The sequence below is a fragment of the Gouania willdenowi genome, chromosome 3 (assembly GCF_900634775.1).
Source record: "Gouania willdenowi chromosome 3, fGouWil2.1, whole genome shotgun sequence".
Taxonomy (NCBI): Eukaryota; Metazoa; Chordata; class Actinopteri; order Blenniiformes; family Gobiesocidae; genus Gouania; species Gouania willdenowi.
This window is the reverse complement of record NC_041046.1, coordinates 20,215,897-20,232,642: the sequence shown is the minus strand read 5'-3', so window position 1 is coordinate 20,232,642 and position 16,746 is coordinate 20,215,897. Positions and strand designations below refer to the sequence as shown.

Here is a 16,746-nt window from a genome sequence, read left to right as displayed (position 1 = left end):
ATATTTCCATGAACTTTAATTAGATCAACAGTCTAAATTCCAATCCTTTCGCCTGCCTCAGGGAATGTGGACACTCCTCTATACGTCCTCCCAATGTTGTATGGCAGCTGAGCTCAGTGATGGTGACTGAGTAAAAGACTGAGCTGATGAAGTAGTTTCCTGTTTTGTGTATTGCAGTGAAGAACATTTAACATTTAGCATTAATAAGGTGAAAATGTTTTTCTGAAAGAAAAAAAAGTCATTGATACGGCTTTAACACCTCTTTTTCGCATGTCAAACTGGAAACAAAACAAAATGTCTTTACGTCTGGGCGCAGCACGTGATATGTAGGCGGAAGGAAGCAGCATCAAGGAACAGTAATAACCAGTAATGGGTTCATCCTTGAAAACCACTTTAGATCTTAAGAGCCACATGAAAGTTTAAATGGTGCAACTAACAGACCAGCAGGTAATTATCCTTCCAGGCCTGAATGGATCTACAGCAATAAATGACATTATTTCTGTAGTCTAAGAAACACTGGGTCACAGGAATCAGCGTTCCTGTGGGCTGTGCTGGCTGTTTTATGATCATCTCTGCACACTGTGGAAATGAACTCAGACACTGCGTGCACATGTGCAAGTGTCTGTGTGTTTAAACGTCTGTGGCACACATTTGAAAGAAATTACATTATGGAGGGGAATGCAGTCCTTTTATGTGCACTATATTGTAAAAAAATATTAAGGTTCACTTTTTCTTGTGAAATTAGTTTAAGTTTTGGGTATGAGGGAGAATAATTTTGTTGATGATGAGGGTGAAGGAATGAAGATGGGTGTGACACTGTTCACAGCAGTATGTGTGCTCCAGAGAGGGTAAAAGAGTTAACGGTGTCTGGAGGAATGCCCCCATGAGAAAAGGTAGAAGCTGGATTTCTACTACAGATTTTCGCAAATCAAAAGCGATATTTATAAATGTCGACAAAGTATAACTGCCCTTTGAAAGTGTTTGCATTGAAGTATTTTTTGGGAAGGCACCTCATAACTCACGTGTAATCTCATTCCGCGAGACTTCGCAGCAGAAAGATGGACCCTCAGAACCTCTTTATTAACACTCAGTATTCCTTTGTTGTTTCACGTCTAATGTGGCAGTAATAATTTTCAAGTCTAATGCTAAGAAATGTCCCGTTCTCCTCTTCTGTTTAAACGTACCGCGCCATGTTTTCTCGGAGAGAAGTGGTCATGCGACCAGGTATGTCACGTTTATTTGCAGAAAAAACGTTTCCATAGCGCTTTTTACGACACATTTCAACATCAAAACGTCTGAAATTCCTCCTCATGAAAGCGTAAAAACTTGTTAGCAATATTTGAGTGTTTTTTTTTCTAAATTCAGGTGTTTCCATTACCAGTTTTTATTGCGCTATTTAGATTTTGCGCATTTCCAAGGTAATGGAAACACAGCTAGTGTTGTTTAGAAAAAAAAAGTATCCCCAGCAGTTGTCTACCCATGCAAATGTAGAATAAAGCAGAAATGTACTTTCCCTGCTTGTTTTGTTTGTGTAGCCCGACATCTTCCAACACAAAAGCGAGCTCATTTAAGCTGGCCTCTGTGTCCCGTCATACTCATTTTGTGCACACTTTAGCAGTGCACGGGCTTTTCCGCATCAAATAATCACCTTGGGAAACTTGATTAAAGAGCCCAAGAATAGGAGCTCACTCATTTCAGCCGTCCCCATCAATCAACACTCCAGGCCAAACAGAAAAATAGCATCCAGCCAGGTTAATTTGGCCAACAAACCTTAGCCACAGCGGTTAACAAAAACACTGTTTTTTATGGTACGTTGGCTGGTGGTTTTGTGATGAGTCAGTGGGAAGGTTAGAACAAACACAGTCGAGGATATGTTCACGTTAACCTTTTACCATTACAGGCCTAATTTATACATTGGAGCCTTTGTTGAAGTACTGTATTACAAACTGCTGCTTCAATATTATCATAAAGTTTCCAACCATACATCAGACAGTTTAAAATGTTGCCATTGGTTCACCTGCACATGGATGACAGCTAAACAATTGCACAAGAGTTGCAACACAGTCCCAGTGGCTCCACACGACAAACAGTTTCACATTCCTGCGCTATACCTCCGCCGCCCTCTAAACCTGTGGCTGAGTGTGAAATGCCACATGTTCTCGACACTAGTAACTCTTCACCTTATTTGTAAGCTCAGCTGTCCAGTCCGCAGGTAACTCAGCCCTGATAGAGATCGATCCTTATAATAGGTCACTGGGACATTAAAAAACTTGTCACGTGACTTACCCCATGTTCGCTAAAGCATGGAACTAAATTCTGGCATTAGCTTCTGGCTGTGGAGCTAATTTAGAATTAACTCTGTCCCCTAAAATAAAATCACTGGATACAGTTACATACTCTCCACCACTAAAAAGGTCCTTGCTTATTTCTGATCATCATCTGTTCCACTGATCCAGTAATAAGAGTAATAGATTGATAAGCCAAGTGGAAAAACCTCTCCCATCCCTGCAAATGTACGTAGAAATACAAAGCTGTGTGCCAAAATGTCAATAAAATAAATGCTTCTGCCTCCTAGGGACAATTTGGGGCTCCCAACAAACTGAGTTGCCGGTAGGGGGTCATGGAGATCGTGGTGTCGTGCTGTGTGGTCTGGCTGACAGGAGGGGCCATTGCCTGGCAGCGGGGGGCCCAGGCTCAGAGTGGGGGCAGACCAGGGGGATGACTGCTCCTTAGATGCGACTTCTGCATCCTGGGGCAAATGGGTTGCCCCGCTGGGTCCTTTGAGCGCTATACCCGGGTTCCCTTGGGATGGGGATTCACCCTTGAGTGGGTGACCTTGAGAGGGGTCGACCCAGTGGCCCGGGCATTTTGAGGGACTCCAAGATGTGCTAGACAGTGTGCCGGGTACATTTACTTTTTTAACTGATATTTTTTTTTGTGTGTGTGTGTGTGTTGGTGGTGTTTATCTCACTACACACGTATCTCTACATATGTCATAACACTGGTACTACTACAAAGTTCACTCCTCTACTCAGTAGTAGCAACATGTTAAACCAGGGATGGGCAACTCTGTCACAGCGGGGGCCACATTATCAACATTCATGTCAGCATTTAGAATAATGACCGATGTGAGCATTAATACAGGGTTTCTCCCAGTAGGACAAAAAGGGTTTTGTCTTAATATGTGGTTTTGTCAGTTTTTAGTCATTATGTGTTTTTATATTGCAATTTATTGTGTTATTGTTGTAATTTTGTGTCGATTTGTGCATTTATGGGATCACTTTTTGTATTTGTGTTGTCTTCTGTATTTTCCTGTCATTTTGTGCAGTTTTGTTTGAAAACAAAGGCGGAATCTGAGCCTATAAGTTAAGGTAAGAACCGTTCGATTTCTGGATCATACATATTGTTCTGCTAACAAAAGTTAAAAATCCATTAACCAAAAGACTTCAAATGCTTTTTAAAAGAGTCCACACAGTCAAGCTCACGGAGGGACTGGTGCAAGTCATTCCAGAGTATGGAGGCTATTTTTTTTCAAAAATAAAACTTGCCAAGACTGCACTAGATGTAGCGTAAACCTATTATGACAAATGCAGACATGGAGAAAAAAAAAAAAACAGAGCAGTGATTTTATAGAGTGGCTTCAGGACCAGCCAATACCCCATAACAAAGAGACCAGACCAAAATTGAGCAATTTTGACATCTCAAATTCATTTAGCAAATATTTTTCTGTTTGATCCTGACATTTTAAATAACACTAAGTACAGCCCTGTTAAAGAACAAGTTTAATGACCAAAAAAAATAGATGAAAATGCAAGAGATATATTCATTTGCTCAATTAGCTGCAATTTAATTGATATATTTAATAATAATAATAAAATATGAAGTTAATTTTAAAAACACAAAGTAATGAATGGTGCGCACAACAATCCAGCCACCTCAGTTAATCAGACTCCAGGGTTTTAGAGCAGATTTTGCTGCACACAATCACTGAATTAATTTATGACCAACAACAAAAAACTTGGTGTTCTGAGTAAAAACTTTAAAAGGACTTGAAGGCTTTTTTTATTGTAGAAAATAAGTTTTACTCTTTATCAAATTTTGCTTTACTTCCAATGTCAATAAATGGTACATATTTTCCCATTAGTTGAGAACCCTTGCTTTAGAATATCCATCCATCCATCCATTTTCAGACCCGCTTGCTCCTTTTTTCAGGGTCGTGGGGGTCTGCTGGTTCCTACTGGGCTCTCAATGGGTGTTAGGTGGGGGTACACCCTGTATAGGGTGCCAGTCCATTGAAGGGCAACTGTCAAACAATCAAACACACTCACATTCACTCCTACGGCCAATTTAGAGACTCCAATCAACCTAACAGTCATGTTTTTGGATTGTGGGAAGAAGCCAGAGTACCTGGACAAAACCCAGCAGCGCAGGGAGAACATGCAAACTCCACACAGAAAGGATCCCAGAGCTTGAACCCAGGACCTTCTTGCTGTGAGGCGGAAGTGCTAACCACTGAGCCATCATACGCTCTGCTTTAGAATATTGGAACTTTATTACAAGAATACTGACATAGACAAAAATAATCATCCCTCATCAACTTATTCAAACAATGCTGTCCTGATAAACTCTTGACCTCCAAAAATAATGTAAAATATTCTCTATTCTTTAGTTTTTTTTCTACTCCAACATAAAACACCCCTGCCTTACTCCTGTCTGTCCCTGTCCTCGTCTCCCACCTTGCTTAGCTTTAGCTCTCTGCTGTAACTTGACACTTTCTCACAGTAAGCGCCTGACTCTGCTAAGTTGTTTCCCTGTGTTGCTCCAGTGTTGCCATGGGGAGACTCTCACTGTGTATGCAGGAGTGTGTGTGAGCGGCGTCATAGACTCAGGTTGAAGTAAACTACATCCATGAGGTTGGTATCTGTGTGTGCACGTGTGTGCGTGTTAAGAGTAGGTGAATTTGACAATACTGACAGTGGTATAAACTGAGGTCTTGGTGAGTTGTTGAGGGAAAAAAAACTGTGTGTGTGTGTGTGTGTAAGAGAGAGAGAGCAACATATGGAATAAAGCAGGAACAATGCTGGTCAAGGTCACGAAAGGACCCATTTAATCTGACCGTTGTTTTCCTGGTGTGGCAGCATGACATCACTGCCAGGGATCTATGAACACAACACACATGCACAGATAGACACACACAGACACGCCCACACACACACACACACACATATGCACACAGTCTGCCCAGCACACTAGGGAGAGCAGTGAGAGCCAGGGGGCCTGTTGACTGTTTGTTTAAATAAGGTCAATACATGTGCACACTTATGTGCACAGAAACAGTGACACACACACACACACACTTGCTGTACACTGCATGAGGGCTGTATATGGCCTTGCATGAAGTGCCCAAGCTTGATCATTCTTATTTTTCATTGCCTGTCACTCCCCAGTACACGCACACGTACACACGCAAACACACACACACACACACACACACACACACACACACACACACACACACACACACACACACACACACACACACACACACACACACACACACACACACACACTTTGTTCCCCTTTTTCTCTTGCTTTGCACAAAGTCTGATATGAACACATGAGAAACAAACTTGCACCATGTTTACATCAAATACAGCCTTGGGGCAAAGCAACGGTCACTTCAGCCGATTCACACAGGGCAAACCACTGAGTTGTACACTGTGTCCTCTGTGTCTCCCCAGTATGGCAGCCTGTCCAGTACCAGAGTTGAAGTCAATGACAGTTGTTACGATAAAACAGAGGAGACAAAAGACGGCAAAAAAGTAAATGGAAAGAAGAGAGAAAAGCAGATCAAAAGGGCCAAAATAAGGAGGACAGAGTAAAAGAGTAAAGTAGAAACATAAAAAAAATAAAAAAAGAGTGAGTGACAGAGACAGAAACAGACAGTAATGGGGTCATGGCCGTGCATTTGAAGCACTGGGATCAAAACCATTTAATGCATCTAAGCTGGTGGAATTTTAGGCTGTCTTGGATGACTTCTGTGGTATTCACTTTCAAACTTCAGTCAGCAGACACCAACGCCTCGTCTGGATTCAAATACTGTGGTAACAACACGCCTGCAAATTGAAGATCTTTCCTACTGTTTTCTGTTGCGTCTATCTTAGGTCCAGTCCGCCATGCTAGGGGGGGGGGGGGGGGGGGCCTTGTATTTGTGTGGGTGCAGCAACACTGAAATAAGCTGGTTAAATAAGCACAAGGATACCTCAGGCTTTAGCCAGCCAGAGAGGCTTTGGGCTTATATGTCTCCTAGCAACAGGTGTACCGATTAAGGTCTGCAGCTCGCCCCAGAGGAATGGCTGTGCCAGCAAGACACATACTGTATGTATCCTTGATGTAATTTTTAAAAAAAAGTTTAGGGCCAATTATCGATCACATTGAGAATCATTTTTGCACGATCATTTTGTAGATGTACAGAGACTGTACAGGGGAACATTTTATTTAAAACAGGTCAAAATAAATGGAAGATTTAAAAAGAGGCATTTGTGTCCTAAATTCCACAATGTGTATAACACAAAACAACTTCTATGTGTTGTATTATCATGGCCTCTCATTGAAACTAAAATGCATTATAATTTATTAATATTTATAAAGAAGATTATTTTAACTGGCCAACTGAGATTATTTCAAGAAAAGATCAAATAATCCCATCATACCTGCTTGAACAATACTCGACTTGGTTCAAACTCAAACTTAGTCACCAATCGTCCTAATACCAACTATTTACAAATGTCTGTCTTTTTTAGAGCTTTTAATTTACGGAACAAATTGCCTATTTTCACCAATCTTAATGTACATATCATATATCTTATTTACCGTATTTGTTGGTTTAAACAAAATGTGTCTTGATGAACCTTTTTATGTAATGTTTCTGTATTTTTTTTTAACTCTCTATTTTTTCTGCTCTTATAAGTACTAGAATTTTTTTTTTCAATGGGGATCCAATGAACAAATAAACACATAACTGTAACACATCGACACAAGGTGAGTTGGAGATCCCCCTGATTTTTTTTACTCTAACTGCAACCACTCAGTAGAACTGATGACACTCCACTTCCAAGGAGCACTTTTTTTCACACCATGAGAACACCTGGGAAATATGAAACATGCAAGCTCATTTTCAAGTGGTTTGACCCCCTTTTTTTTCCAACAATGCTTTCAAGCAAATGCTGGATGACTTTAAAATGCACTGTACTTTTCTGTGACTGATGTTTATAGTTTTCAGTCTTCATTTGACATTGAACCAAGCCTCTAACTGAATTACAACTATAATCTGAAGTCCAATGGGTGTTAATAGAGCTCAAGTGCTTACTGTAAAAATGATTAATTTGAACTTGTATTTTTCTGTAGTCATTTTAGTGTGCATTAATGAAGCTTTGGTGATAAACAAAAGAGGAGTCCATGTTTAGTAAACAAATACTGACAGAACTGCGGGATAGACCTAGATACTGTATTATCTTTCCTCACACAGAACAAGATGTTGGTTGGTGTTGATTTCATAGCGTTTTTCAGTGTTGAGACCAAAAAAAGGGTTGAAACTGAACCCATTTATACTGTACCTAACAAAAATGACTACAGCCCTCCCATACCAATAGAATTTTGTTATCTTTTCAAGACAAAATGCTGTAGAAACTAAATGTGGATATGAACTAAAATAGTTATTATACAGCCATAACAGCACTGTACACTTACTGATTCCTGAATACAACTTCACTTTTGTGAGATACAAAATTTTGTGTTGTTGTGAATACACAATGAAAATGCAGTGACACAAAAAAAAAACACTTCTTTATGTTTCTAAATAAATTAAATCTAACTTTGGACTTGTTTGTACAGATCATCTGTTTTTAAAACACAATTTGTAATTAGTAAGTTTGGTTCATCGTAAAGGAAGTTTATTTTAATGACTACAGGCGGGTGAAGGGCTGAACGATTATGGTGAAAATGATAGTCATGATTATTTTGATCAATATTGCAATCACGATTATAATCACAATTTTTTCTATCATATTAGGAAAAAATGTTTGTTTTTAATGCACTATTTTTAAACAAACAATAGGGGTATACCATAGTTTACACTGTAAAACTATGCTTTAAAATGGAATTATAACAAAAAAACTAACCCAAGAATTGAAAATCTACCAAAGGTAGTGCAGCCCGCATTTTAAATCTAAATATTGCCGACGGTCAAATTAATTTAATCGTGGCAACCAAAATCGTGATCACGATTAAAATTGGATTAATTGTGCAGCCCTATGTGTGTGCAGCAAAATGATACAAACAGTGCTTAACAGATCAGTTTTATAGAAAAGTGTTTGAATGCTTTTTTTGTGTAATCCTAGCATAATTATGTTAGTAAGGCTTAACTTAACTTGCACCATTTGCTACCCTTTATGCTATTCAGGTTTAAAGTTATTCATTAAATGCTTCAAAAAAAAAAAGGTAATCTTAGCAAAAAGGGAGGCAGAAAAATAATTTTAAAATTTAAAGTTACTGCAGATATATTTTCCCATAAAAAACAAAGCAAAACATTAAAACCCCTTTTATCTGATGAATGAAACAAGCGCAGCTGGGAGTGAGAAATGAGGGCAAGGGTGTCACAGTTGAAAGAAAAAATGACAGCTAAATTATGCATTGTCACATATGGCTGGATTGAATCTTGGTCTAACAGAGGTTGAAATGGTTAATGATTGGCCTGAAGGGAACACACATGACTGAATTCATGAGGACATGGACTGTTTCTAAAGCAACAAATGGCAGCAGTTTGAGTTGTTTCAGGAAATGTTGTGTCCACAACTGTTGGAGTGAATTTTATCTTAATTGTTATATCTTGCAAACAGAGTCAATGAGTGACCGAGTTCATTCACAAGATAATCTACTTCCCATTTGTAGTGTAAAGAAATGGCACATGTTGCTAAGTAATCATTACGCACATGTTGAATGCAATTAGGAGACAATTAGGAGCGATATTCAGTGGATGCAGGTGCTACTATTGTACAAATAGTAGCATACGAAAAAAAAAAGGAAAAGCTCAACCTGTCAGTTAGAACAGGGCTATTGTTATGTTATTAAGCTATTCCACATTCATAAATTATTAATGAGTGAAATCTACTATTGCTGAACACAGCTGTCCTCGTGGTGTCCTACAGGTGCTCTCAAATAACAGACCAGCTGACTAGGCTAGAGTGACAGCTCTCCTGTTTGCATGCACATCTTCCTGTCTCAACAGACAGTCTCAATCAAATATTCAGTCTCATAGATGAGCTTTAACTGAGAGTAATACTTTTTTGGAGTCTGACATCAAGTATAAATCATTGACAAAGAGGACACGAGGATTCATAAAAATAGGTAAAAGGAATTGTTAAAAAGAAACGAAACCCCTGCTTCCTCCTGACATGCCACTAGAAGGGAAATTCAAAAATGCCTTGATTATGGGCGGGGCTCCTGGAGCAGTTAAGACACGCCCAGTCCATACTATAAAATCTCCAATGAACAATCTATGCTATGCTAACTAGCTACTCAATATACCTCTCTATTCACTCTTCTCTCAATCTAACCTACTCACCACAGATTGTAGAGCCCACAGGTGCTAGTTTTTATAAAAGGGGCAGGGCTACAGTGCTTATTTGTGATGTAAGATGGTCCAAAAATGTCACACAATCTTGTTCCCAGCCAATAGTAAAAATCAATTGTAATAGCCAGGTTTCAACCCATAGAAGGCAGTCACTCTGACAGTCACTCAGTTTGTGGGCTATCCCTTTGGAACAGTTTTAATATCAAACTTAAAAGCTGTAACAACATGAAGAAATGTAATTTTTTTAATAAGCAAAACTTATTAGATCAGTTCAAGGACTAGAATCTGATGGGTCGGTGGACATGTAGAATGCTTGTTTTTGTTTATGATTGTCTGTATTTGGTTTGGTATTTATATATATACTATATGTACAGTACATATATATATTTATATATATACTATATGTACAGTACATATATATATATATATATGTGTGTTTGCTCAAATGTCAGATTTATTTTGTTCTTTGTGAAATAGCTTGAAAGTAGGGGCAGGACTAGATAAGAGTTAAGATTCCTTCTGCCCCTTCTCAAACATGGGTCTTTGTTTAAGTGAGCAACTATTGCTTTATAGTTTGAGATAAATAAATAAATAAAATTAAAATCAAAACTCTGACACTTAACAGCAAAACATGCCAAATTGCAATACTTTGACTAAAATGTTGAGAGTTGGACCGGGATCAATCAACAGCACTACTTTATACCCAAATACATTTGTAATCAGCAGAAAAAAGTAGTTTTTGGGGTTTAGTTACTGTGTAAACAGGATTTAATCTTAAATCTTAAATGTCAAGCGTTGCACAGGCTCAAACTTATTTAGTGCATTGCTATAGCAGCGTTACAAGACCGTAGGTGAAAATGTAGTTTGTTGCAAAACTAACATTTGGTCTTTTAATGTGCACAAAATGCCACAGTTTCCACACCTAAACTGTGAGAAGGTACACCCAAATTGTTGCTGAAGACTGTGCAGTGGTAAGTGCTTTTCCTGTGAGAAAACTCCCACGCGTTACCTTGACGATTGGATGGCCACCAGATGCTGCTTTGACGGCGCCTCGGCTTCCCTCAGTCTCGTAATGCGCTCTGTGGTGGGCTTTTGGTTGCACTTCAATCTTCAGTTCATACTGGCCAAACTGACAAGGAAGAGGCCAGTCAAGAGGAGGCAACGAGGAGGTCCTGTTGGGGTTAAAACCACAAACAGAAAGACATTAGACATCAGTATAGGCAGAATCATTCAAAACGCTTTGTGTTTTACAGTACATGTGTCTTAAAGGCTCATGTGGAGGGCATTAAAACAATCACTTATAAACAAAAAAATATACTACTATGTCATTTTCTTGCGTAAATATCACTTAGTTTCGAATCACATTATTTCTCTGTAATGAACCATCTCTGAGGAGCAGTGGGAAGTACGGCTGGGCAATGTATCGAGATTCAAAATATATATTTAGAGTTTTGTGGATACATCAAAAATTATATTGGTATACTAGTTTTAGGAGTTGCTGCTTTCTCTTCTCTGTCCCTTACAGGAGAAAAAGCCAAAATTGACAGATATTGTGCAGCTGTTTGTTAGTAAATGTGCCTGTGTGGCATTTTGCATCAGCAAATTTAACACAGAATTGTTTTTCTGATCTGACTTCATTTGAAAAACAAATATCGAGATTTATATTGTATATCGCCATTTTGAGAAAAAATATCGAGATGACATTTGGTCCATATCACCCAGGCCTAGTGTGAAGTTCTGCTACTTCGAAAACTTGAACCAACAACCTACCGATTATAAACACAAATTCCAGGATGTAAAATATTTATTTTAAAATAAATTTCTGGGGAATTAAAAAAACAACCTTATTCAAATAAATTGTAACCTCACAAATGCAAATTAGTTAAAGAAAAACAATTTCTCTGATTCATAGACTGTGACACTTAAAGCTTCCGGTAACGTCTTTACTTTACTTAAAATGTGGCGTCCCCCCTTCTTGGTTTATATGATATAACGAAACTTTCAGACAGTGAATCACACAGACTTGCCCGTATATCAATCCTGTTCTTAAACATTAACACGAGTAATAGGTCATGTTCAGACCTAGACACTGAATCACTCCCTTAGGGGGACTTTTTCTGTGCATATTACCAGTATACGGCACACAAGTGTAGGAATTCAGCTTGTAGGTTAAGTGTTTGCAAACTGTTCGTTGGACAAAATATAAAACACTGTCGTGTGCACATTATTTTGTGCAGTGCATCATACAGTAAGTAGGAGCTAGTAGCATTGTGTGTTTTTCCCCCACTACCTTTATGTTATCTGTACAGGCCACAATAGTATTTGAACAGCTGCAGTTCGAACGGAAATACTCAATGGTGGTGAAATGGGCATCTGATGGTCATTTGAGAACACAAGCGTCGATTTTTCAGCAAATTCCAATCCAATTTTTTCTAAATATATACAACCGGTCAAAAGTTTTAGAACTCCCTAAGTCCAATGAATAGCTTGAAATGGTACAAAGGTACGTACTGAACAGCCAGAGGTTAAAAAAAAAGGTTTGGTTACCCAAAACTGAAAAATAATGTAACTTTCAGAATAATACAAATAGGGCTTTTTCAGGAAACCTGAAGTGGGTTAACAATTTAAAGCTGTTCTGCAACAAGGTTGAATCAGCCTTGAAAGCTGGTGCTATTAATTCCTACAGGTGTTCCAACTTTTCTTGATTACTTCCAACCCCCTCTGTCTGTATAAAAGCAGTGTTGGAACACATTGTATCTACCAGACCCTCATGAGCATCATGTGAACAATGGTATTAATGGATTTAGGGCTGGGCGATATATCGAATATACTCGATATATCGCAGCTTGTAGTCTGTGCGGTGTTGAAAATGACCATACCGTTAAACTCGCGGACTTTTTTTTTTTTTTTTTTTTGATTTTTTTTTTTTTTTTTGAAATGTCATCTTAATGACAACATGCACAAAAGGGCACTATTTGTTTTAAAATATTGTAGTGGCATTATGTACAAAAAGTGCACTTTAATTTTGTGTTTTGAAATGCCATGTGAGTTGCATCCTGCACTAATGTCTTGTTTTGAAATGTCTCTGTGACAATTTTGCACAGAACGTGCACTTTCTGTTGACAATTTTATGTTTGAGCCACTCACTGTTTAATAAATACAGTTATGTCAACTTTGACTTAGTTGTGATATCCCCTTTTTTGCATGAAAGTTTAAAATTGGCATATATTAATGCAGTATGATCAAGAATGTTTTAATGTAGACATATAGAATCATCATACTGGTGTGATTTTGTGCATCAAAGTGTTAATTCAAGGGTAATGCAAAATATCGAGATATATATCGTGTATCGTGACATGGCCTAAAAATATCGCGGTATTTATAAAATGCCATATCGCCCAGCCCTAAATGGATTCCATCATTTCTTTTTCAACTCAAATTGCTTATTTGTTCTATGCTTTCTTTCATTTCAGAGTGCAATGATTCATAAAGGTAGTTTTTCATAGTTCGTCTAGTTTTAAAATAAACAAATCACAAGCCATGTTTGTATGTTTTACATTCATCATGACAATGTCCCCATAAGATAAAAGAATAAAAAACAATCACACACTTCATTGTGTGCAGAGGTGAAAGTAATGGTTTACAAATACTATTCATGTTCCTGAAATTGAGATGTGTTTATGGGTACTTGTACTTTTTTGAGTAATTTTACTTTTACTTAAGTACGTTTTAAAAGAACTAAAGAAATTTGTTACATTTCTACACCCAACCTTTACCGAGTAATGATTTTTTTTTTTTTTTCTAAAATGATCAACAGACATTGTGAAACCACAAAAAATTAAATAACCAGAAAACAATCAAATGCATCACATCATAGTCGACCAATTGGATTAAACATAATGCACTGTGCTAAAACAGCATTGAATTGAGGCTATTTCCTCAGTTTTAGAGTTCATAAATGTATTTATACGTAGAGCCGTTTCTTTTTTTATTTTATTTTTTTTACAAATAATTGTACATTTTGACAAACCTTTAATTTTACACAGATGCCTTTTAAGGAAATAAACTAAGTTCCAAATGTGCAAGATTTCATCTCTTTATTTTTAAGTTTATACATGAGATGTTTACTGTATGCAAGGGAACCGTGGCAAGATTCATTACAAAAAATAATCGTGGGACGTGAAAGCAACTTGTAACTTTTACTTTGATTACTATTCAATTAAGCTACTTTTTACTTGTACTTGACTTTTATGTATGACACACTTGTACTTGTACTTGAGTACTTCTACTTGAGTAGAATATATTAGTACTCTTTACACCTTTGATTGTGTGTATATAATTAAACCTTATTACTAAAAGCTAAAAGTCAACATACTGACAGTAGCCAACATGTGTTTTTTACATCAAGCATTGCACTCGCAGCTCAGACCCTGTTTGTGTGTTTCTGCGTTTAGGCTGAGTCCTACTGTGTTCATGGATTTATATAAGGCTGTGTAAATTAGTTGTGGATTAGTGTGCGCTGTGGGCAGCTGTGGCCAGTGCAAACCACTGTAGGCTGTGAACAACTCTTCATTTGAGGAGCTTTGCTTCTGTTTGACTTTCCCCAAGATCCTGATGGCTTCTTGCACACAAACATTCGACAGACTACATGACGGGTAAATTGCTGGCAAAAAAAACTAAAAACTAAAAATAATCAAACGTAAGGAAACTACATTTTGGCCAGCAGTTCTGGTTCTCATAAATCTCTTACTTTCCGAATGCCTGTCAAGTGCTGGCAGCATGCAGTCTAATCTAATCAGACAGATTTAAACCTATACACCTTTTCGTGTGACGTCAACACTTGACCTAGTAACGTGTGCCGCAATTTTAAGAGGGGTATGCTTTTGCTTGACAACCGCCATTGACTGCTGATAACACGATGGAGATCTTGCAGTCTGGCAGATTTTTATCTTAGAATGTCCAAATCCTGCATAGTATTTGGCTGTCATAACCAAACCACGCCTGGCTGAACAAAAATATATAATTTTATAGAATACCTAAAGAAAAAGGCCAGAAACGGAAATTATGGATCCAAGCACTGAGGCAAATGAACGACGACAGAACTATATGGAGCCCAAAATCAAAGTGGTCGTATGTTTGCAGTAGACATTTTGTTCATGATTGATGGTGTATTTTAGGGATCTAATTTCTTCCTGTGGCAATGATTATGAATTAGCATACATTTAAGTTCTGAACAGAGTGTGGCAGTTGTTGGCATTCGCGTGGGTCGTGCCTTTAATCTTAAGGCATGGTAACAAGCAAGGGCGGACTGTAGTATAGGGACACTGGGGATTTCCCCGGTAAGCCGGGACACCGGGCCACTGGGTCGGGCCATGAGAAAGAGAAACAGAAAGAGGTAATATCCCGTTTTGCCTGGGAAACTCACGTATTTTACCCCGTATTTTAATGTAATAATAATTAAAAGATAAATAAATAAAAAATTCCTCTGCCTTACTAAACTGAATGCTGTCACTAGCCTCGCGAGAACTGCCACCTGAAATGGCCTGAGTGGCAGTTCTCGCGAGATTAGTGTTGACAGCAGGAACAAACCAGGAAACAACTCAGAAGAGAGATATATGTAAGACAATGTTCCAGCGAAAAACAAAACAAAAAAGTTGTGTAAACCAACCAGATGTAACTTTTCTTCATATTTGTGCTTGACCTTTGCTATAATCTGCTGAAATATTCATAAGACAATGAGTAAAACCTTTATGTTGTCTGTGGTAAATAGCGTAAATGGCGGCAGGCATTGCTAGGTCAAGTGTCCCGGATGCTAATGTCACTGCGAAAAGGTGTATGTACAGGGATGTCCAGAAGTATAGGCGGTGGGTGGAATTGCCTACTAGTCTCTTTATGGCCGCCTTCTATTCTTAAACATGTTCATAACGATTCCATACCCCTTTAGCACCGAAAGAATATCTGTAACATTAAGTGAATATCTGTCAAAATCACATTTTTCTAATAGCTTTGTCTGCTGGCGCGTAGCATCTCTTCTTCACTGTTGCATCCCAATAGCTGCATCCCAACAGAGCACTGAGTTACCAGCACCCTCTGCTGGTTGAAATAAATATCTGGTGGCTGCAACTGAAGGAAAACAATCATTCTCTATAAACATTTCCCCAATAATATAATAAATCTTAACATTCACAACATTACTGAATTCAACTAAATTAAAGAAACAATCTTTTAGAAAGATTCAACAAAGAAAACAGTTGCTGGTAAGAATAATTCACAGTCCAAATTTTAAAAAAGTAGATTTTGAAGGGGTTTTTAATTCTTCTCTATGAAATTGAATATGTATTTTTTTTTAAAAAAAAACAAAAAAACATTCATGATCAATATCATCATGAATCATGAATTAAAAGTCCTGCGTCCAGGGTACTGGGTTACAAAAATGACAAATGTAAGATATATTATGAATATTAATGTGCTTGTGTTAGATATATTGTGAATATTAATTGATGCAAACCACAGAAAAATTATGTTAATCATGCAGATATGTAACAGGTCCAGACAGCATTCTACAGAGGGCTACTAAGAGACCAAGCACCCATACGACTGGTATACTTTAAGTTGGTACATTTTCAACTGGAAATAGGTAAACTGAAAATGATGCTCAATTCTTTGTCATCATTATCATGGATACCAGATTTCAACTTGTAAATGCATCAAGCAAACAAAAACTAGGTGAGAAAATACATCATGCTAAGAAAAGAAAAGCCTTCTACTTTTTTTCTAAGCCTTTTCTGGACATCTCTGTATGTAAATCAGGCTTTTTGAAAGAACTGTTTGACTTCATAGCAGCCCCAGAAACTGGTAACAAACCCGCAGAGGACAGCACTTTAGAAGTAATAGGAAGGTATTTGATATTGTGGTCAGGATTATAGCGATAAAAAACTGCATTCTCTGTTTTCTTTCCTAACCTTTGGTTATAACTTGTTTTACAAGAACCAAGCAGCCAGACTGGCCCATTTGATCACAATAACAGATTCTACTAATGTGTACTATTCAAAGACCTTCTCACTTTTAGTGACTTTACAACTGTATATAGCCTACAATTTCCCATACATTAAATG

At 37.8% G+C, this 16,746-nt stretch overlaps 1 protein-coding gene across 2 annotated transcripts in view; it reads right to left on the bottom strand.

The window, feature by feature from the left end:
* The window catches only part of nfatc3a (nuclear factor of activated T cells 3a), an 82,507-nt gene that overhangs the window by 38,083 nt on the left and 27,678 nt on the right, over positions 1-16,746 (bottom strand). For both annotated transcript variants that reach the window (XM_028475896.1, XM_028475906.1), the window contains one exon: positions 10,641-10,803. In XM_028475896.1, coding sequence (XP_028331697.1) covers positions 10,641-10,803 — 163 coding nt within the window. The remainder of the gene's footprint in view (positions 1-10,640; positions 10,804-16,746) is intronic.